This window comes from Elgaria multicarinata, chromosome 2 (genome assembly GCF_023053635.1).
Source record: "Elgaria multicarinata webbii isolate HBS135686 ecotype San Diego chromosome 2, rElgMul1.1.pri, whole genome shotgun sequence".
NCBI lineage: Eukaryota > Metazoa > Chordata > Lepidosauria > Squamata > Anguidae > Elgaria > Elgaria multicarinata.
In genome coordinates, this window is record NC_086172.1 from 148,464,194 (window position 1) to 148,487,640 (window position 23,447).

The 23,447-nt window shown below is 39.5% G+C and overlaps 1 protein-coding gene across 1 annotated transcript in view; it reads right to left on the reverse strand.

Annotated features, from left to right (window-relative positions):
• Positions 1-23,447, reverse strand: part of SPTLC2 (serine palmitoyltransferase long chain base subunit 2) — a 75,615-nt gene continuing 52,168 nt past the window's right edge. The window contains exons 10-12 of the mRNA XM_063117907.1: positions 7,692-7,827; positions 6,858-6,987; positions 1-1,387 (exon numbers count right to left, since the gene is read on the reverse strand). Coding sequence (XP_062973977.1) covers positions 1,268-1,387; positions 6,858-6,987; positions 7,692-7,827 — 386 coding nt within the window. The 3' untranslated portion in view covers positions 1-1,267. The remainder of the gene's footprint in view (positions 1,388-6,857; positions 6,988-7,691; positions 7,828-23,447) is intronic.

A 23,447-nucleotide genomic window follows, 5' to 3' on the forward strand; every position in this document is an offset into this window, starting at 1 on the left:
TAGAACTGCAGCATTTGGGAAATAAAATCCCAGTTCTGCCAAAACATGGAATAGGAGTGCTGCTACATGAAAGGAGGAAAAATAAGGTGCCTTAGCAGCATGTGACTCCTCTATCAATTTGATGCTTTCTGCTACCAAGAAGAGCTAAAGCCACAGCAGACAAGATGCTGACCTGGTAATGAGAAGCCACGGTAGGTGAAATTGTTGCATGGCTGTCACCACTTTGAATATCTGGGGCATGGCAGAGTCGCACCCCAGCTTCTCGTTATGTGTGAACCTGGCTGTTACAGGGTTGTGGGTAGCTTGTCAACCATCCCAATGAACTACCCTCATAGGTTTGGACGTAACGAGAAGCTATACTGCACCTCCAGTGTGCCCTGAATATTCAAAATGGCAGGACAAGAAGGCCCACAGGGAAATTCACCCACAGTGGCTTCTCGTTATCTGCCAGCTGGGCCATTCACTGATCTAACAAGCAGCACTAGATCTCATTGTGGGAAATGGAAGTGTGGCTGCACCTTGAGAGCTGGAGTAATTCTACACAAGGAAAGGAAAATGCCCACGCAAAGATCTATCCTGCTTTGAAATATCCTTTGCTACTTACCCTAACGAAGGAACACTTGTAATCCAGACTAAAAAACCCAATGAGGCTAAGGCCCTGGAAGATCTCCTCTTTTGTGCCTTAAGTGGCAAAGCCAGCCAACATTTTAATAATCAGAAAGACCAAAAAAGCACAAAGTAAATGGAAAAAGAAAACACTTTGGTTGATTATTTTTTGTTAAATATATTTAAGTTAGCTGTCAACGATTTCCTCAGAAGCCTTGCCTGCATGAACTGCCTGGTTTTGCACTCTGAAGGTTAGATTTTAGTCATGAAAAAGGAAATGTTGTGACAGAAGCACTGCAGCATCTTAAGACACATTAACAATGCCCACATGGCAGTGTGATGTGCAATGCATCCACTGCTAACAGTGGCCACTGTGATCTCACTGTGACAAATAAATAAAGAAGCAGCATTTTAAAGTGTAAGCCAAGCTCCTCCCTAGGGCATGACTTTGAAGCAACAGGAATAAAAGCCAAGGGTTTGTGGTTTTTTTGCCATTTACAACACACCATCTAGGGCTGCTATGGTCACTTCAGTTTTGTGAGTAAAAAGTCATTCTGTTTATGCTAAGCAGTCATTAAGTGTTTGGTTCAAGAACCTTGGCCTCTGAGCCACAGAGAGTTCTGAGGAGTGTGCCCCATGTATAAAAAGACATGGAAAGAACTCAGTCTTCGGTCTCTTCATAGGTAGTCTCATCAAAAGGTCGGTCGAGAAGAGGTACTAATCGATGACGGGAATATTTCAACATCAACATGTCTCCAACTTCATCTATTTCCTTTAAAGCCTGAGGAAAAGAGGGGGAAAAGCAACACTTAAGTGAAAGAAGGATCAGTGGGGGGGGGGGAGATCCACACAAGAAACACAATGGCTGCATTCGGACAACACAATAGTCAAAGGCAGGTTAATAGTCAACTCCATGGTCGATTATCAAGGGGGTACTCCCCACATGACATGATTATAATCAACCATGGTGTGGGTTAAGGCCAGTGTCGAGTTGACTATTAGTCAACTCTGTGTTTGACTGACACATTCCCCGGCCCTCTCTCTCCCCCTCAGTTCTCTCACTGGTATCCCATCAGCCATTGCGAATTCTGCCAGCTGGAATAAAGTGGCAGCTGCTGCTTTGGTCGCTCTTGCTAGGGGACTCTACAGTTGCTGAAAATAACCAACTGTGTGCGAAGAAATAGTTAAGGTGCCCAACACTCGACACAATAACCAACGGTTGTTCAAATAATCAACTCGGCCGAATAACCAACCGTGATTTGAAAAAGTCCTGATAACCAACTGTTGACTATTTAATACACCTTTGACTATTTAACCATTGGTTATTGTGTCATCCAAACCCAGTCAGTGGTTAACATCTCACACAAGGCACTTGTACTATACAGTATTTACTTTTTTTAAAAAAAAACCTGAGTGTTTTTGAAACTCCCTTTTATTTCAAAACTTGCAGTTTTGCAGGTATCCCAGTGAAAGGGGACAGAGTGGGCAGCTGTCTGAGAGAAAACCAAACTGAAGCCCTGTTGGGCCCTGGCATGAATTCCACAGGCCTTGGATCTTCCTGACCTAAACAGTTTTTATCTGTGTATTATGTATTTTATCGTTTATTGTTGTTCCACGCCTCAATCAAAATGGAAAGGCGGGCAAGAAATACATTTATTATTATTATTTACAGTTATTTCAAATGTTCCTCCTTTCCCTGAGAATATGAACCTTCTGGGTAGGCTTATTTCTAGCCATCCAGCATCCAGCAATGGGTGATAGAAAAACAATAAATTACATCTTGTATCATAATCCAACAGAACTGCAGTTTAATCTCCAGTTGTCCCTCTTTTCAAGAGGGAATTATATACAAAATGGATAGATCTATTCAGCATGCAGAACAAATAGTCTCCATTTCAGTGGATAAGAACACTCTGTCAGAAATGTAGTCTGCCATGCTGTGCAAAAATGAGATTTGTTACTGGGATATGAAATTTAGAATCCTGAAAACCTCAGCTTTCATTTTAAGAAGACAATGTTCGAGCTCTTACAGGTGTGAAGACTGCTTTGAAATTGTGTAAGCAATGTCCATTGAGATCTCTGAAGCTAGTGGCCAGGGGAGAAAATGTCCTCTAATGGTTGAGTGGCAGTGAAGTGAAGGTGGGCAAAAACGGTTAGCAAAGAATTTTTGGTGCTGAATTTGACTTACCTAGGGGAAGAATCTGTATTTAGGTGAAGAGCATGCACTGCCCATTGTATACACCTTCTACTGGTTCAGTTTTAAACTAGAAGTTCTAACCTCTCTTCATTCTAAGGACTCTTTTATACCTTACATTAGCCTTCCCCAGCCTGTTGTCCTCCAGGTGTATTGGGCTATGTCCCATTGGCCATGCAGTTCAGTTGTTCTTATTCCTTCACAACTTATGTGGCCCCAATAATCAACAATGTAAAGTGTACAAATGGGTGCCAAATGCCATGGAGCCTCAAGGTAGGGGCATCGATTTGGAAGCGCGCCCTCCCAATAAACAGTGGCTCCATATACTCTGAATTGAAGGGGGCACGAGGCAAAAGAGGAACAAAGGTAGACATTGCCAAACATATTCTAACAGTGAGTACATTTTAAGCAGAGCTTTAGCAAAAAGCAACATATGGAAATAATTTGAGGTTAACATTTCTGTTGAAAGAGTCTGTTAACTGTTATTCTTGAACTCAGATTTAGGATTTTATTAATTTAAAACAAAGAGAAGCATGTGACTTGCAAAGACTACAAAGGAAATGGCATTGGTGAACTCTGACTTCAGGAAAGTGTAATATATTTTTCATCACTGAAAAGAAAGCACCAGCCCACAGGGATGCAGGTTATAAGGGGCTTCGCTCTGATCCAGGGCCAAAGTATTTTCAGGCAAGGAAGTTTTATTTACATAAAACAGTTCTATATTGAACTGCTGCCCATCATATGGGTTGGTTTAATAAGGAAGTATTACAAATCTCAGGTGTCGTGTGTGTGTGTGTGTGTGTGTGTGTGGTGGTGAGTGGAGAGGAAGGGGAGGGAAAAAGAGAAAAGAGAGATGGTCTCTTTCATAAGGATGAACAAGACCCAGGCATGAGTAGACAGCTTTTCAGTTTAGGATCTGAAAAGCTGCTTCCATATTCTACTTGTCAATTTTGATAATTTAGTAAAGATTTTCAGATCTGATGACCAATGCTCCAACCTTGCTGAATATGTATAACTTTATTCTGAAAGAAGGCTCAAGTCTCCATGAAGATTTCCTTCAAATAAAGTTACTTTGGTACGTTCACCTGGGGATGTACAAGAACTTCATTTGCACTGAAGAGCAGAACTTGCCCCGTTGGCACCCCCAAAAATGCGAACACAGGTGTTTGGGCAAAGTTACATATTCTCGAGCTTTATTCCCATATTCCTGAGCAAAATGTATATGTTAGGAAATGTGCACTTTAAAAATGCACATTTCAGGGGGACAAAGAGTGCATTTTCACTTTTTAATCAATGTCGTAAAAGTCTGCATTTGGATGTATGCTTTCAAAAAAGTGCACTTTTTTCACTTGAAAAAAAGCAGCAGCTCACACTTGGAAGCAAGGCAGACCGAGCTTCAAGATGGATCTTGTCAAGCTATTTTTTCAGGATGTCTCTGTATAGGAATTGTTTGGGGGAGTGCATGCACCTGTTCAGTAAATCCAATTACTGCAATCTAGATCCTGAGTTGTTTTATAGTCCGTTGGTCATCTGGCAGATAATAAATACACAAAAGCACAGGCTGAGCTTTTCAGTGACCCCAATGTCATATTGAAGGGTTCCTCTGCAACATATGATTCTTTTTCATACTGCTGCTCCACATACTTCAGGTTTGGCATTAAATTGGCAAAGAAGAAGCAAGACAACATCCTGCACAATTGTGCTCTACTAATCCGTCTCATGTGCTTTTTCAGACATCCAAATAACTTGTGAGTCATAGAAACAGCAGAGCTGTGCACTTACTTAACTGGGGTTTGCTATTTTTCAGGTCACCATGGAAGCACCCAAGACTTTCAGTTACTTGAAAAATTAAATAAATTTTGTTTATTTATTTACTGTACTTTCAAACTCCCCAACAACTGAAGTTCTCTGGGCAATGTACAATACATTAGAAACATACAGTACTCACAATAACACAAAACATAAGTCAGTGCAGATTAAAACAAAGAGAAAAACAGCAGCCAAGAATAAAAACCATCACAACCAGCAGCAGAATAGAATACTTTGCTTGTGAAATCTCAGAAGGCACAGCGAGAAGTGGAGAGGACAATAGCAATTCCCCTGCAGAGGTCCTGGGCTTCAACTCCATCAGCCCCAACAAGCATGGCCAATAAAACAGGAATGCTGGGTATTGTATTCCAAAACATCTTGGTGGCACCAGGTTGGGGGGAAAACTACAGCTTTCTGTACCTACCCATGAGTTGTATTCTTGGGCAGTATCCAATGCAGAACTACCATAAATGGAATAATTTGTCCTTCAAACCCTGCTGCTTCCATTAAGATTATCTTCAAAAGTGATATCTTACTCCAAAATTAAATATATTATTATTATTATTATTATTATTTATTTATATAGCACCATCAATGTACATGGTGCTGTACAGAGTAAAACAATAAATAGCAGGACCCTGCCGCAAAGGCTTACATTCTAATAAAGTCATAATAAAACAATAAGGAGGGGAAGAGAATGCACCAAACAGGCAGTATAAAAGTCAGAACAAAATCAAGTTTTAAAAGCTTTAGGAAAAAGAAAAGTTTTTAGCTGAGCTTTAAAAGCTGCGATTGAACTTGTAGTTCTCAAATGTTCTGGAAGAGCGTTCCAGGCGTAAGGGGCAGCCGAAGAAAATGGACGAAGCCGAGCAAGGGAAGGAGAGACCCTTGGGCAGGTGAGAAACATGGCATCAGAGGAGCGAAAAGCATGAGCGGGGCAATAGTGTGAGATGAGAGAGGAGAGATAGGAAGGAGCTAGACAGTGAAAAGCTTTGTAGGTCAACAGGAGAAGTTTATATTGGATTCTGAAGTGAATTGGAAGCCAATGAAGAGATTTCAGAAGTGGAGTAACATGGTCAGAGCGGCGAGCCAAGAAGATGATCTTAGCAGCAGAGTGGTGAACAGAAACCAATGGACTGATGTGAGAAGAAGGAAGGCCAGTGAGAAGAAGGTTGCAGTAGTCCAACCGAGAAATAACCAATGCATGGTTGTTTGCCGAGAAATAACTAATGCATGGTTAAAGAATAACCAATTCTTTAAACATACTTGCATGGCTGGCTAGAATAAAGAAAACTAAAGCAATTACTCTGAAAGTTACTGGTGCTCTTTGTGCAAAGCTTGACTGAGTAATTGCAATTGAAAAAGGCTTATAGTCAGGGGGCTTTACTTTCCATTCTTTGGACTGCAAGCTAAGGACACTCTCAGCTTTAGTTAGGCAAATGCTATATTCAGTTGTATTCTCTTCTTGCTGATTTGTTTAACTCTGTGTGTGTGTGTGTGTGTGTGTGTGTGTGTGTACACGCTTGTGTGCATATGCACCTCCACCTCTACCCCTGCACAGCATTGATTGTATAAATATATACAAAGGTTAGGTAAGGAGCAGTACATTCAAATCAAGAACTAACAGATAATCTGAATTCAAATTAACAGATGGCAGGAATTTAAAAAATGGTTTAGAGTTTCTAGAGAAGTCAAAGCTAATTCTCAGTAGTTGCTCAAAACCGTAGCAGGCTTTGACAATATGCTAGCAACTTTGATACTGTTCAAATAATAGTTTGGTTTGTAAAAACAAAGCACTCCCACCCACAATCTGAAACACGCCATTAATTGTAATCAGGCCGACACATTTATGAACAAGTAACCTCAACCCTTTCCAAACACAACTCTATTCAGCCACTGTTCATCTACACCAGGACAAATTCTCAAGTATTGACTAGAATGTCTTTAAATTGCTTCCCTCCTCTTAGCCAGCACTTCGAAGAGGCTAACAACCCATGTGAAGAATACTAGTGACATAATACCAATACTAATTCGATACAGAATCCCTAGTACCAAACCAAGGAATGGACTGAGAACTGTCCCTTCTCAGAACTGAGAACGATCTGCTCAGACTTACAAAGCAAAACTCATGTGGTGCCCAGAAGATCATTTCTCATGTCCAGTTGCTATGACTAGTTATCTTTAATCCAAAAATGGACTTTCTATTGTTTTTAAAATAGACAAAGCAGAGACAAATTTAGGTACTTACAACATCAAGTATCTCCTTGGTATGAGCTGCAGACAAACAAAATCTGGCTCTGGATTCAATGATTGGAGTGGCAGGAAAACCCACAACCACTACACCTATGTGTCGTTTCAACATCTCTCGTCCAAATGCGCTGCAAAGAAAGCAAGACAAGATTAATGAAGCAGCAGCAATGTAAGGCCTGTGCTGCTCAGTGCAAGGGGGGCCTTCAGTGAAGAACGCCTGGGAGGCCACTGTTCTGACTGCCTTGCCTTAGAAGGAGAGTGCCTGCACACAAAGGCCTCTTTTGTTCAGTCCTGAGGTGGTCTTCCTAGAAAGGTTTCACTGTATTAAGTTCTCACAAAGCTGAAAGATTATATTTGGCAGGGGCTGGTCTTTTAGCAGGCTGCTTCTAAATGGATTTGTAACTTAAACTTGAAAGTCTCTTTGATAGAACACAGCAACTTCAGCTTGGGAGCTCACTTTCCAAGAATTCCACCATCACCCCTCCCTTGCTTACTGCTATCTGAGTGGAAACCCTGTGCTGCTCAGAAGTATTCAAAGATGTGTGTCTTACAATTCCATGTAGCTACAACAACAAAAATCAAGTAGAATGTGACATTGAGCAAAGGATCCTGCTTCCTGTGAATTGAGAGCCTAACCTCCAAATGAGCAGCTTAATACTTCCATGCCCTTCTCTCCTACTCCACATGCTCGGCCTGTCAGTTTCCAAAAAGTTCCTTCACTCTCTGCTCTACCACTGACAATTATGTACAGTCTAAGCTAGCAAAGAAACAGGTTCCAATTGCTACTACTTTTGCTAGTGCTAAATTATTGCTGTCTTCCCGTACAACTTACCCAATTTTTGCTGGCATATAGAGCATCAAAGGAACAACAGGGGAGTCTTCATTTCCATAGATGATAAAGCCATTTTCCTTAAGCCGCCTGCGGAAATACCTGGTGTTCTCAGCTAACTGTTGTATACGTAGCTTGCCTGAATGGGAAAATTGAACAAGTGCGTTTTTTAATCACATTCTGCAAAAATTCTGTTTTGATAACAACATGGGTTTGAATAGCCTGAGAAAAGTGGAAGCTCATGGTAAAAAAAATTAATTACAAGAGGTTAGCATCTCCTTTAATGCGACCAAGATTACATTGAATTGAGAATCTAATTATGCATGTTCAATTTCTTTTCTTTTTTCCATAATAGCTAGGCTTGCATTACAATTTGCCTGTAAATTTTAGGCAAATAGTAGATATTCTAAATTAGCTAACAGCCAATCCTCCTAGAAATATACAGAAAGAACTCAGTCAAGATGCAAAAGAAGATTACTGTTGGGAGGTATCAGCTTTTCATTAGATATAAACACACTGGCAATATAAGGTTAAAATGGTAGACAAGGTGGGGGGGGCGGAAGCTGCAGGTCCCAGAAAGCAGGACAGAAGTTTTATTTCTAGTTTGAGATGGGCCAGGAATTTTGAGGAGTGATTTAAGATACTACCATTAAATCGTAGATACAGAATAATACATTCAAGATGATGCTAAATGCACCTGCCATGTTCACAAGTAGTTTCAGAGCGTAACAGGCAGACCCAAAACTCCAATGCTTGGAAAAATTAAGCCTCAAAGAACTTTGCCATTTTCGTCATTCTACTACAGTATCTAAATTCACTCAATCAGAAAAAAGCTTCATTAGCTTGTTAATAAGATCCCAAATCAACAGCCCCCTTATGCAAAATAATATGCAAAATAACAATAAAATAAATGCAAAATAACAATAATAAAATAAAATGCAAATTCAGCATAATTTAGATATCTTTGGAGGACAAAGACAAACACTCCTATTTTACATGACTTGGTTATTCCTGGACTTTTTGTCTTCCAAGGAGAGGTACAATTAGCCACCACTGTGAATATTTTAAAATGCAAGTTAACAGAAGCATTTGGCTCAAGACTTCTGTGTCTCTGATTGATGATTATTGTCATATTTTAACTGTTTTATAGTAGGGTTTTAATGTTTTATTGATATTTGCATTATCAAATTTGGTAAGTCACCCAGTGCTCCTGTTTTGAGACAGTATAAGAACTGTGAATAAATAAAATTAATAAATTTGGGTGCATGACACAGACAGATACATATCTGAACAACCCTACAGCATTTTGACCACTCATCTGTCAGACTAACCTTGAAGCTATTCATGTTCTGTTTATAGCCAAATTTGTTGTGATGTGAAATGATTAGCATAAGCATTATTCAGGATACATTTGCCCACAGAGAATTTCACTCACGCTTGTTGAATAAGCTATCAGATAATTGATGCATGTTTCTGGGACACGCTGGTCTTTAAAATCATTTAGGTTTTGTAGAGTGCCTCTCCACATGAAGAAGCAAATTCTAGCAACAGTGGAAGATTTTCCTCAGGGAACTAATAAAACCCAATAAAATAAATAAATAATAAAATGTCCACTGAATAAGCATTTCACTGGCAGAGATGGTATATGAAATGGTACTAGCCAAAAGCTAGTCCTGCCAGCCATTGTTTTATGCTTGTTTATTTACACAAGTTATATACCATCATTAAAATATCCAAGTGGTGAACAACAACAGCAGCAATAACAGGAATACAGCATTATAATCTTTAAGCAGCATTCTGCTTGAGTGGCTATGAGGACAACCCATTTGCTCTGAATCAGAAGGCTGTGAGATGTGGGGTATTGCATACATCAAAGAAAAACATATGTCAAATCCTAACCCACAAACAAGCAAGGGAGGAAGCCTGCAGTAACAGTGTTTGCTTTACATCTCAGCCAGTCCTTTGATGAGAAACTAGTTTTACTGGAGGCCATTAGAGTTTGAAACCAAAGTAACCACCTGCAGAGAACAATAGTAGAGGGAAGAAAAATCTCTTAGAACTGGGCTTCTCAACCAAACATCTGTTTTGTAACTATGGGGCACCTTGGCTTTCTATTTCTAAGGTTTGTGATTATACTACTTGTGTTGCATTATTTTCTGTGTTTATTTCTACCATCATCTGTGTATGACAATTGATATTAAAGGTTAGTTCATCTGCTTCTGTTTGCGCTGCATAACAATTCAACAGGTCTTTTCAGGATGAACAGGCTAGTTTCTCTGAAGTTACAAGTATCTGCTCATTTATATAATACACTGTATTATTGAATGAGTCTTCCTTTCTAGAAAAAAAAATCTTAAATCATACAGCATGAAGTTCACGATAGTTCAGAACTTTTGATGCTAAGATATAAATAAAGGTTAGGTCACTAACAGGAAAGAAACCACCTGTTTTAAGTGCACAGCACTGATTTCAAGGATTCAGCAGGTGACACTTGAAAATAAATGCATGTGATCTGGACATGCAGAGTGTGTAGAAATGGCAAAAAAGAAGACATGAATGTACTTGCAACAAGATTTATAACCCCTGGATGAGGCACTTAAAGTACTCTTCAGTCGGCTTCCACGACGACAGATTTTGCATGACACCATTAAGTAGAAGTGGTACTTAACTCTGAAGTAGCAGCTTTCCTATCTAAATCATCCAAAGCCAAGCATTATCCCCATTAAGCATCTAACAAGGCTGCCTCTGACCAGTGCACAGATTTCCCTGGTGTGTGGGATGTACACCACTGTACACCATAGTGGAAATGTACACACCTATTCACCTCAGTTCCTCAAACTCCCTTCCTGAAAATATCAGGTCAGGCACCAATAACTACTCTTCCTCTTTTGCTGTAAAGACAGACAAATAAATCATTCAGGTTCTCCTAAATCTATTTATCTTCCTTTAACTCCTTTCTTATTCAAAGGATTCACCAGCAGCTTAGCCATTTTCCTACTTAAGATATATTTAAAGGGTATTTTTTATTTGTTAGTCTTAACGGGCAGTATCAAATAAGATGTGAGTACTAACATAAATTATGCTGCGCTGGCGTAAGGGACCTCTAGCGTAATGCCAATAGCATTAACTAATGTGCCGTGTTTTCTAGATAATCCCGTCACACCAGCTAATGCAATTGGTGTCTTACTGGATACTGCCCCATGTTATTCGCAATATGTGCCTCAAAACCCCTTTGAATCCCTTACTGTTTGCTTGCATTTCTTTTGTGTATGTGTGTGTTCCTTTTTGTTCTCCTTGTTTGGGAAACACTTCCATTTTCCTAATAGGTTCCTTGACACTGTTCATTAACCATGCTGGTGACTTCCTGGACTCTGTGGTACCTTACCTTGGTACCTTATCTGACCTGACCTGCAATATACATTCAACCTGAGCTTCTATTATTATGGTTTTGAGTAATTGCAAAGCATTCTGAAGAGAACTGATCCTCTTGACTTTCCCTTTCAACTTCTTTTTATCAATCCTCTCATTTTAGAGAAATACCCTCTTTTGAAGACAAATGAAACTTGTTAAACTATCTTAGCAATTTTTCACTTACAGTCTACCCCATGCTTGTGTACTTTCTCTCACGCATGTAGTACCTTTAATGTGAACTGGACTTTGCATGCGTAAAACACCTATGCAAGTGGGTCTTGCTAACATGATATGCTATGAAAATCAAGAGGTAAAGTATTCAAGTGAGGCCTACGCACATATGTTCCAGGTCATATTAAAGGTTCTATGTGCAGGAAGCAAGGTGAAACATAGCATCTATGTTCAGCAAATTAGAGTGTGCTAAGGTTCAGTGATAGTTGGAGTGATTGTAGCAATGACAAACAGGTTTTTAACAAACTGTTGTCAATTACGATTGTCGATTATGATGATCAATCCTAAAAATGCATAGGACATGAATAAATCGGAGAAATCAGATCTGACGAGACAACAGCAAAAAGTTGATGCCTACAGAAAATAAGTCTGACAGGTAAAGACAAACTAGCAAAATATCTTTGAGCCAAGACCCTTGTTTAACCACTATCCTTTCCCAGACCAATTTGGATATACCACACCATATATCATTATATTGTATTTTTTTTTCTCTCAGAAAAGCTATGGTAGGTGGAAATACCATATTGGTTCAATAAGCTTGCAAGCAATATTCTACTCATTAGTTTAAGCCTTCTGATCAATTTTGTGACATAATGAAACAAGAGGTAGAATGCTTCAGCAATAAAAGTACACTGCTATTATTTCATAATTTACTTTGGTAGGTTATATACTTTGGTGAAAAGCAGCGTGCAAATAGCAAAGTAGTAGTATACTATCTTCTCCACTGTCACCACCACTACACTTGGTTAGATCTGGCTCCAGTCTTCCGACACTGGCACTCAAGCCATCTCTCTCTAGTGTCAGTTCCAACAATTCCCCAGAAACAAAAAGGAAGGAGTAATTTTGCCAATCTTCCATATCAGATATTCATTCTAGACTAGAGTACATTTAAAAACTTGGAGGCATTCTATCCAACACTTTCTTCCTCATACAAGCATCCCTCACTATGAGCTCACATAGACAAAATATAGGGGTGTTTGGACAATCACTGGGGGCGGGTGAGAAGCCATCGTGGCTTCTCCCCCTGCCCCTGCATATACTGTGGGTCCGTCGTTTACATAATTGCCCATGTTGCAGTGCAGGTTGGTCTGCTGTCCGAACCCGGTGTGCAGCGCAGTGGGGGTGGCTTCATACCCACCTTACAATCCCTACTGCAAGTAATGAGTTATAGGATGGGTATGAAATTACCCCAGCTGCGCCGTGCACTGGATTCAGATGACACACAAACCCATGATGCAGCATGGGTAGTTACATCAATGACCATTGCACGCATGGCACAAAGCCATGATAGCTTATTTCCCCCCCATGATCATCTGAACCTGGACAAAGTCTAAACAAAACATACAGATGGCAGCAATTCTTATGTAGCAGCTGGAGAACTGCCAGTGTTTAAAAGTCAAAGGTTAATTTCAGCACTACATATAATGTTTAACTCCGAATACTTTAACAGCATAAAATAAATTATTTTTACAAGTCAAGGAAACTTCTGTGAATTAAGGGAACAATGAAAGGAAGGATATTTAAAAGTTCACTTTCACATCTTCAATTTCTATCAGGCAATAGTACATTACATAAAACACAGAAATAAAAACACTATAAAACAACATCTGGTTGCAAAGAGTCTCTAGGGTCACAAAAAGGGCTGTGAAAAATACAGATGAGACTTCCATTTATAGGGGAGCTTCAAATAACAAAAAAGAGACTAGGGCCATAGCTAGACCTAAGGTTTATCCCTGGATCGTCCAGGGGTCAAACCTGTTCATCTAGGTGACACACAGGGGATCCAGTGCTGAGGCAGGGGCGAACCCTGGATGATCCCAGGATAAACCTTAGGTCTAGCTGTGGCCTAAATTTAACAGACATTTTAAAAAATTCCATTAAATTCAGAAGATTTCTAATTATATAAAGTTGTATTAATGCAAAGCAAAATCTGTTAAACCTCTGAAAATTCAAGTAGTGAACGGCAAGATTCAACTTAAAAATATCGCTGCAAGTATTCCAAGTGTTATTCCATAGGTATTAAACACCCCTTGCACCATTCCCTTTTCTAGGACCAGAGTAGGCAAGGAAGTATTTCCTTCAGTTTATAGGAATTTAACTATGTTAGTATTAAATGGAATACAAATCAATTCAGCAGTTTGGATTCAGCAGTAGGGGCTCATGATTCAACTCACTGAAAGAGGAAGGGAAACCATTTTAAACAATTCCCCCCTCCCCACAGCCTTCTGGAAGGTTTCTCCAACTTCTGGAACAGATTTTCAGGGCCTGCAGACTGCTGAATGAATCCAAAAAAAAACTGCCCCATCCTTGTCTGAGCAGGAGGTTCCGCTCACTGAACTGTACTCACAGGATCCAATCCGGTAGTTTTAATTTGTTTGTATAGTGGCAATAACAAGATAATTATCACTTTACTGTATTTAAGGCCCAGAAATAGAAAGGATGATCAGCGATAACATAGCAGAATATACACTGGTGCAGAAAGGATATGTAATGAAGCAAATCAAGGTTCTACTCTGAATCAACAAGACATCTTACAAAATGTTGTTTTCTTACTAGAGATAGTATCTATAATGACAATTATACAATTTTACTAAATCCAGTTCACTACCAAAACCACTATCTAGGATGAAAAAAACATATTTAGTTTTGTCTGTTTTCCACACCAGGGATTTTTTTTCTTTTTAAAGTTATGCAATTCACTGGAGCTCACCCAAAATATTAGTTAACAAAGATAATTAGACGTAGTAGAAACAAGATTGTTTAATGGCACAGATTTTCCAACAGTGTGAACCTAAAATCCAGCATTTAGTTTTTATTATGTGTGGTGTCTGACAAGTCCAGGGAGGCTCATAAATCACTAATTTCCTGCAAATTCACCTTCAGACTATTTCTAAATTTACCATTTTTAAAGCAAGAGTGTGCAGTCTTCAGTTTTACAAGCTGCCTGCATTTTTTCTAGAATGGAGCTGGACTACAATTTAATTGGAAATTCACAATGGAATCTGGGATGTAGAAGTAATGTGTTCTTATGGAAGATGGATATTACAAGAGAAAGCACGTCTTCTCACATATTACGAGAAGGAGACCAAAAAATTTGTCACAGTTATAAAAATCTCTTCCTGCTTCCACTGTAATTATTGCCACATTAAAAAAATATATCTAACAATGCTTAGGCAACTCTGGTTGGATGCATATATTTTCCTGGCTTTTGATTAAAGGAAGACTAGGGAAAAATATTTAAAGATTTGTATGGGGAGGAGGGCAACAATTCCTAACGCCTGTTGCATGAAGTTGCTGGCAGTCACATGACGATACTCTCTTCCACTTTCCAGAAGCAATCAGGCAAGTGCAGATATATGGGCCCAGAACTCTACTCAACATCTCTACCGCCATCTCTACCCCATGGTCCCTGCTTGTAATCCAGTGATGGCAGTGGCCCTGAGTGGAGCTCCGGGATAACGTTACTGTATTCACTGGCACTATCTTAATTACACCACTCTGATCCCTGCTGTACACATGTCAGGAGCGTTCCCACTCCTGATGTACACATGTCAATCCCCTTCAGTCCGGCCTGACTAGAGGTCTAAAGCCAGGAATTCTCTGTTCTTCAGAGCCAATACTGCCCCCAATATTTCACAGTTGAAAATAGGGACATGACATGCCCATTGGCTAGCTCACTCACTTGGCAGAGTGTGGTGCTAATAATGCATTGGGAGCTGCACATTGGCCATCCAGAGCCAGGAGAAGGCCTTGAGCTTCCTTCTTTTGGGGAAGAGATGATAACTCAGTGGTAGAGCACACAGAAAGTCCCAGGTTCAATCCTTGCCATCCACAGTTAGAAGGAATAGTAGCAATATGTGAAAGATTTCTGCCTGAAAATCCAACGAGTGGCTGTTAATCAGTAGACAATACTGGGCTAATGTAGCTGTGAAAGTCTTGGAGGAAGAGAAGTAGACAAGAAATTTACAAGTATTGCTACTTGCACGACTAATATATTTAATAGATTCTTAAGGTTAGTTACAAAACAGCTGAGGAAATTACTCTGTATGAGCTTTGCATTTACAATCTCTTAGATGAGTAATGCTTTAGGCATGTTCTGAAAGCAAGTGGAAATATTTAAGCTTGTGTTGTGTTGTGACCAAGCAAGCTGCATTGCAGAATCCCATTCAATTTAGTTTCAATCTCTTGATACTAGTCAAGAGATTGAATAGTCCCTGGATTCGTCGGCAATTGTGCAGGTGGCTTTTTATATTATTAAAAACAAGCAAACAGAATATTTCACACTGTCCTGACACCTTTGACAACAGATACCAAATACAAATCCATGAAACTAATCCAAGAAGTTCTAGAAAACATCTTAAATAATTTCTTGGCTCTTTGGAATAAGAGAAGCAGCCACCAAGAACACCTTACTACATGAAGGCAACCCAATCTTTGGAACCCTGAATTGTAGAAGCCTGGCACCGTAACATGTTGGGGGCACCTCCAAATCTCTGGAAAATCTCATCTGCTGGTTTCATGTACTTGTTAAACAGGAAAGGAAAATGAGATGAAAGCTCTAGATAATGAACAATTTCCCCATCCTTACTCTCTGAGATCTCTAGAAGGATGCATAAACAGTGGATGAGATATCAAGGAGACCATAGAGATTATTTACTATCTAACATTAAAGCAAGATTTACACTGGCCTAAACTAGGGAGTGGAGGTGGGAAAATGCCCATTTCACTGTCCATATTTCTCTTCTGAAATTATTAGAAGCAGTAGAAGAATAGAACTGAACATGCAGTCATCATAGTGCTGTGTTTAAATAGGTAAACATGCATTTAATCTTTCTTGGAGGGGGGAATCTAATTGCAAAAAGGAAGGTTTAGCAATCCCTATTACTCCCCCTAAATAACTTTTTCTGTTTTAAAAAAGGTTGTGTAGTAGTATTACACATAGGTACATATAATATTTAGTTTGACCCTTACAGAGATAGCATCTTTAAAGGACAATTACAGCAGCAATAGGATCAGTGACGTGGAGCATTACATTTTGCATGGGAAACTTTCTGGAAATTTTCCCAGTGCATGATTTCCCCCCCACCCCTAAGTTTATTAGTAATAATGAATGGATGCCAAATGCAAATACAATATGAGGAGGGCTTGGCACTTTCAAAGTTGTCATTAATATATTATAATAATAGTATATTATAAAATATTTTCTGTCTCTCTCTCTCTATATATATATATATTAATGTATAATTAATATATTACAACTAATTAATATTAACCAATATATTATTACATATAATTAATATGATTGTATCTGGTACCAAGTATGTGAGAGAATTATATGTCTCAGTGTGAAATAGAACTAATAGGTAGTGACATTGAAAATGAAGGTTCTGCAATAACCTCAGTGGAAGAGAGCTGAATTCTGCTGAAATAATTGTCAACATTTCATGCACAGCTCTTTGGGTTGCTAAAATTTATTAATGTAACAGTTTCAGAATTTTGGTTTTTCTTAAATGTAAAAAATGTAAGGGAAGTAACATGCTATAATCTTTAGATTTTTATATGAATTCAAATAAAAATGTATACAAAATTTAAGATTTAAATCATACTATGTGTGTTTTTATTTCGCCCCTCAAATTTTTCAGGTCAAATACTTGTGGTGTATTTGGGACAAAATACTAACATGCAGTGCTTTTAGTTTTGCTTACTAAATACAAGTAAAATAAACACACAAAATTGGATCACTCTAGGGTGTTGGAAAATATTCCAATGCAAAGTGAAAAATATCCATTTCGAACTGCCCTAATTTGAATAGGACTTTTTCCTAGGGGAAAAAAAAATCCAATTATACGTTTTTTGGAACACCCTCATCACGAAATAGGATATGCTACCAGTTGAGGATAGGGTGTAGGTAGGGCTGCATTTTACATGTGAGCTCATGCCTGTTTGTGTCCCAAGGGAAAATGGTTATTTATCACAGGTGAGTATTGAGTTACAAGACTGCAATACATCACCAGCACATCTCAAGATAAAAATAAATGAATCTTGTTTACTTGCCACAAAGAAAAGGCTACTTAGGTAGATTAAGATAGGCCATTTTTAAAATTTAGGCAGAAATTAACCCCTTGCAACAGGACACAATTTTGTCAAGAGTAGCTCCGGCTATTGGGCGGTATAGAAATGTAATAAATAAATAAATAAATAAATAAATAAATAAAAGTACACAGAAAATAACAAAACAGTCACATCCAATGTTAATCCCATGTAGAGTAAACCCACTAAAATGAATGAGACTTAATTTAGTTGTGACTGAGGTCCTATTCATTTTAATGAATCTACTCAACATAGGACTAACACTGGATACTAACCATAGTAGTGATACAGACACATAAAATACATGCTTCAGATTTCTTTATGACTGTCTACTCTAATGAAATAACTGAATATGCAGTTCCACAAAAGTTTACTTTATTACAAAACCAGACATTAAAAAACGAAATTCAAGGTGCATAAATTTAAATCTCAAATAATATACCCTCAGATATGATGCAACAAACTACTCTACTAACATTTAATGTCCTCCTGATTGGACTTCTATTAGGAAAGTTCTCTTCTTCTCAGCACAGGGCTCCTCCTGTTGAGTCACTTAACTATGGTGTTCAAAGGAATCCCACAGAAGCATGACCACACAAAACACCACAAACCTGACTACAAGCATGAGTGCAGGACAAGCAGATCCATAGAGCAATAGATGGTAAAGGGGCAAAAAAGAAAAGAAGAAGAAAAGAAAAAAGATTTCGGCTAGATACATGAACACAGATTTAAGGTATATAGAACACAGGCCCCAATTTCTATGGAAACAAGGTGGCTGAGCGAGTCCTGAACCTCTAGCATGAAATCTGAAAATATATCTTTGGAACCCATGCTCTAGCCTGAAGGAATATATCTTGGCAACTTCACTAGCATTTCCTTTTCAACCAGCAGCTTTGTTTCCCCTCAGGTGCAATCCAAGAAACTGCAAAGCTAGCTGAAAATAGAAGCATTTATATACCAAAGTATTAGTGCCTGTGGTACACTAATGCTTTATGCTGGTTACAATTTACATGCTTTCCATACAACTGGGTCTTAAATCAGCAAGGCATGATGTACAGTATCAATAACACTGCATTTCATAGTTAAGATTATGGTATTAAGTCTTGGTTACCAACGCTGTTCTCCAGATGTTAAAAGCATTGGATTTTCTAAGTCAGATCTCAAAGTTAGCCTCTGTTTCCTGTGAGACTAACTGTGCAAAGCTCTGTACCCATTTATCAGATGCCATATTGCATAATCAGTAAGTAGACTTTTCACAACTTCGGTGCTGAGCTGCTCCAGAAAGTGCAGAACTTCAGAAAAAGTTCAGTCCAGAGGTTTGAAATGGAAATACACACTTTCCAAAGGAGTCTGATGGAAGTAGCTGCGGGCTTGAAGTAAGTGCAGTTTCTCTTTAATTCTAGAAGGTAGCATATATTTAAAGGTGGTTATCTCTACAGTCCTAAATGGCTCACCAAGTTATTTGAAGGTGACCTGTATAACCCACCCACCCCGGACCCTAAAGATCGGCTACTGAGGCCCAGCTTATCTTTATTCTTACAAGAAGTTCTTCTTAAAAAACAATTGTTGCCTAGATGAGGGCTAAAGGATACAGCCAAGAGCATCCCACTCCACTGTGGCCTGTTGAGTTCTCTTACAAGATCCTCATACAACTCAAGATAGTCACAGGACTTTCTTTTGACAATCAACTGATGGGTTAGGGCAGGGGTGGGCAAGTTGTGGTTCTCCAGTTGTTTTGGCTTGCAATTCCCATCATCCTTCACTTTTGGCTACGCTATCTAAGGCTGATGGGAGCTGTATATCAAAACATCTGGAGCCACAAGTAGTCCACCCCTGGATTAGGTTGCACCAGTTCTTCAGATATGGTGCAAGGTCTTTCAATGAATGAATGGGCTAAGTTGTTGAGGTGCTATACCACATGAAGCTAACCAACAACCTTTTAAAACCCAGAATAATACCTGCCAGCATCCACTCTCTGCTTTCATAGCCAGAGCAAGAGTCAACCTTGCCTCTCTTCATTGTAACTAAAAGTGATCTCCAGAACGGCACCACAGCTTTAGAGTTTATTTTAACCTGTGGCCAATCCACATACGTATGCCAAAAATCCATAGCCACGAAAACAAGCAAAGCACAGGTCAAAATAGTTTCTCTACACTACATTTTTGAATCCTATAATTGGATTCCCTCAATAGGAAAAGGCAGGTCATCTCCACGACATGGAGACATGATAGCACTCTTCAAATACTTAAAAGGTTGTCACACAGAGGAGGGCCAGGATCTCTTCTCGATCCTCCCAGAGTGCAGGACACGGAATAACGGGCTCAAGTTAAAGGAAGCCAGATTCCAACTGGACATCAGGAAAAATTTCCTGACTGTTAGAGCAGTATGGCAATGGAATCAGTTACCTAGGGAGGTCATAGGCTCTCCCACACTAGAGGCATTCAAAAGGCAGCTGGACAACCATCTGTCAGGGATGCTTTAGGGTGGATTCCTGCATTGAGCAGGGGGGTTGGACTCGATGGCCTTGTAGGTCCCTTCCAACTCTGCTATTCTATGATTCTATCTTCCAACCAGTAATATGGGTTTTCCAGGAAATTTTGAATTGGGAAATTTTCTGAAAATTTCCCCAATGCAAATTAAGTTGATTTACAGAGTGCTATTTGCATAGGAAAAGTTACAGAACACCCCACACCAGCTACTGAAAACCATTGATACACTAATTTTAGAAACCCAAAGAAAAGTACATGATATGCTGACAACTACTCAGCTATTTCAACAGAGTTGAACCCTCTTCCACTGAAGTTGTCGAGCACCTTAAGTTTCAATGTCAATATTAGTCCCATTTTATTCTGAGACATATATGTATTCCAATGACATATAAGTATTCTCTCACATACTTGCTAGGGTAATCAACTGAAAAACAATAATTACAACTTTGAAACTGCCAAACTTGGCTATTATCATATTAGCAATTGACACACATTCATTTTTGCTGATGAGCTAATGAATTGGAAATTTTTCCATAGAAAAATAAAGCATTGGAAAATTTTCTGTTCAGGATTTTTTTTCACCCCACATGACTGTTTCCAATGTCTGTTAGAGGGGCCTGAGAGGCAATGCTGTCTGAAGCGGTAAAAATGGAACGCTTCAACTCCTGCTTCTTCCCCATGGCTGCTTGAATCCTGGCAAAAGCAGTAGTGGCATTTCTTCTGGTGTTTTTGGGAGGAGGAGGAGGAGGAGGAGGAGGATGCAAGAAGTTTTCTGACGATTCCAAACATTCCTCTGCAACTTCTGAGATAGTCACATTTTCCCATTTTTAAATGGGCTTTGCCTCCTCTGCTACCAAACAGGAGCATCTGGATGTAGCCACACCTGACCATTGGCTGTGTTGACTGGGGCTGACGAGAGCTGAAGTCCAAAACATCTGGAGGGCACCAGGTTGGGAGAAGGCTGGGAGAAGGAAACTGAGGCCCTGAAGTATCACTCAACATCTTGCCCTGTTTCTTCACGATGTTGCCTGCCAAGTCCAAGTTCCTCTGTGTATACTGCTACATCAAACCTGTCTCCAGAACAAAGGACACTAGGTAGATATACTAGGCTCTGTATCTGCTATGCAGAGAGCTTCTGGACAGGATTTAGGGCTATGCAACCTAGTTCAGCATCCCTGTACCCTGGGTAAAGAGTAAGAACACTCCTTGATATTTTTTCCTTGTGAAAAAGCAGGAAAGATTTCCCAGTCCTAGAATGCCCAGTTACAGCTAGAGACTTTTTTCTTACTCAGCTTTAATTTAAGGCTGCAGAGTTATGTTCCACTAAAGTTTGCCTTCCCCAACCTGGTGCCCTCCAGATGTGCTGGACCACTACCACCCATAATCCCCAGTCAGCCTGGCCAATGGGAATTGTAGCCCAATACATTTAGAGGACAACAGGTTGGAAAAGGCTACTCTATTATCTTTTTAACTCTATAGCTATTTAACTATGATTATTTCAACATTTTTTAATCTTGTAATCAACTCAGAAAATGTGTTATATGGTAGCCAATAAATAGCATAAACCAAATATTTTGGTTAACTCCTCATTTTTTCATACTCCCACTCTGCTTGGTTTCCTTCTTCTAGCCCTTTTGTTGAGAATCAAATACCATTGGCCGAGAAAGAGTCCATTCATGTGCTACCGCACCAAAAGAGCTGCTCTACTAGGACTTTTCCTGTCTGCTGCTGTCGTTATGTCAGGGCACTCATTTCATAACTGGGTAGGAAGTTTGAAAAGTTACAGGAGACATTCACTATTAACACTAATAAAGTGTATATTACTAATCTGATATTCTGCTCAAGTAGCACTCTTAGATTTTTATTTCATCCTAATGTTAAAAGGACTAGGGGTGATTCATAATTAGCTGTCTCCTGATCACTGTTCCAGCACCAGGCTGCAGAAACAGGTATTTAGAATTACTCAAATTCTGAATAAGTATGTGCCATGTTTCAAGAACCATTATTCTGGATTGAAAGCACAGATCAAACTTCACTCTTTCATGATGAAGCAATGATAGAGACATGCCTCCAAATGCAAAGTTCAGCTGCTAACTGAGACAACAGGTAATCTTGCACCTGAATTACTATTGAGTACTTTAAGATTGTGCAAATGATTCCAGATTTTCATTCTGCTACCCAACATCTTCCATTAATAGCTTTTGCTAGGACAATAAAATGTGATTTCATAGAATCATAGAATAGCAGAGTTGGAAGGGGCCTACAAGGCCATCGAGTCCAACCCCCTGCTCAATGCAGGAATCCACCCTAAAGCATCCCTGACAGATGGTTGTCCAGCTGCCTCTTGAATGCCTCTAGTGTGGGAGAGCCCACAACCTCCCTAGGTAGCTGATTCCACTGTCGCACTGCTCTAACAGTCAGGAAGTTTTTCCTGATGTCCAGCCGGAATCTGGCTTCCTTTAACTTGAGCCCGTTATTCCGTGTCCTGCACTCTGGGAGAATCGAGAAGAGATCCTGGCCCTCCTCTGTGTGACAACCTTTTAAGTATTTGAAGAGTGCTATCATGTCTCCCCTCAATCTTCTCTTCTCCAGGCTAAACATGCCCAGTTCTTTCAGTCTCTCTTCATAGGGCTTTGTTTCTAGACCTCTGATCATCCTCGTTGCCCTCTTCTGAACACGCTCCAGCTTGTCTGCGTCCTTCTTGAATTGTGGAGCCCAGAACTGGACGCAATACTCTAGATGAGGCCTAACCAGGGCCGAATAGAGAGGAACCAGTACCTCACGTGATTTGGAAGCTATACTTCTATTAATGCAGCCCAAAATAGCATTTGCCTTTCTTGCAGCCATATCGCACTGTTGGCTCATATTCAGCTTGTGATCTACAACAATTCCAAGATCTTTCTCATTTGTAGTATTGCTGAGCCAAGTGTCCCCCATCTTGTAACTGTGCATTTGGTTTCTATTCCCTAAATGTAGAACTTGGCATTTATCCCTATTAAATTTCATTCTGTTGTTTTCAGCCCAGCACTCCAGCCTATCAAGATCACTTTGAAGTTTGTTTCTGTCTTCCAGGGTATTAGCTATCCCACCCAATTTGGTGTCATCTGCAAATTTATAAATCTGCAAATGATTTATAACCATGAGCTTTATTACTGTTAAATTATCAATTATAATTTGTTATCTATAACTATAACTGATAATTACAGTATGAGACACTCTTTAAAACATACAATTTCTATTCCAGGAGGGTGGAGAGTGACTTCCTAACACACAATTCAAAATGATAAAAGTTTGAATACATGACTCCCTTTAGTGGATGGGTTCACTGTGGAGCCAATACCTAGAACGTGGCCTACAGGACTCTCTGATTCAGTATACAGGATTGCCCAACTGATCTGGCTTTTGTTTGAATTGCCACACAGAAGGTGGGGAGAATGACTACCACTGCTAACATCTCAAGAGTTGGCTAGCAGAAAGAAGCCAAACAAAACAGCCAGTTTTCAAAAAACATTTATTTTAGTAGGCACAACAGAACCAT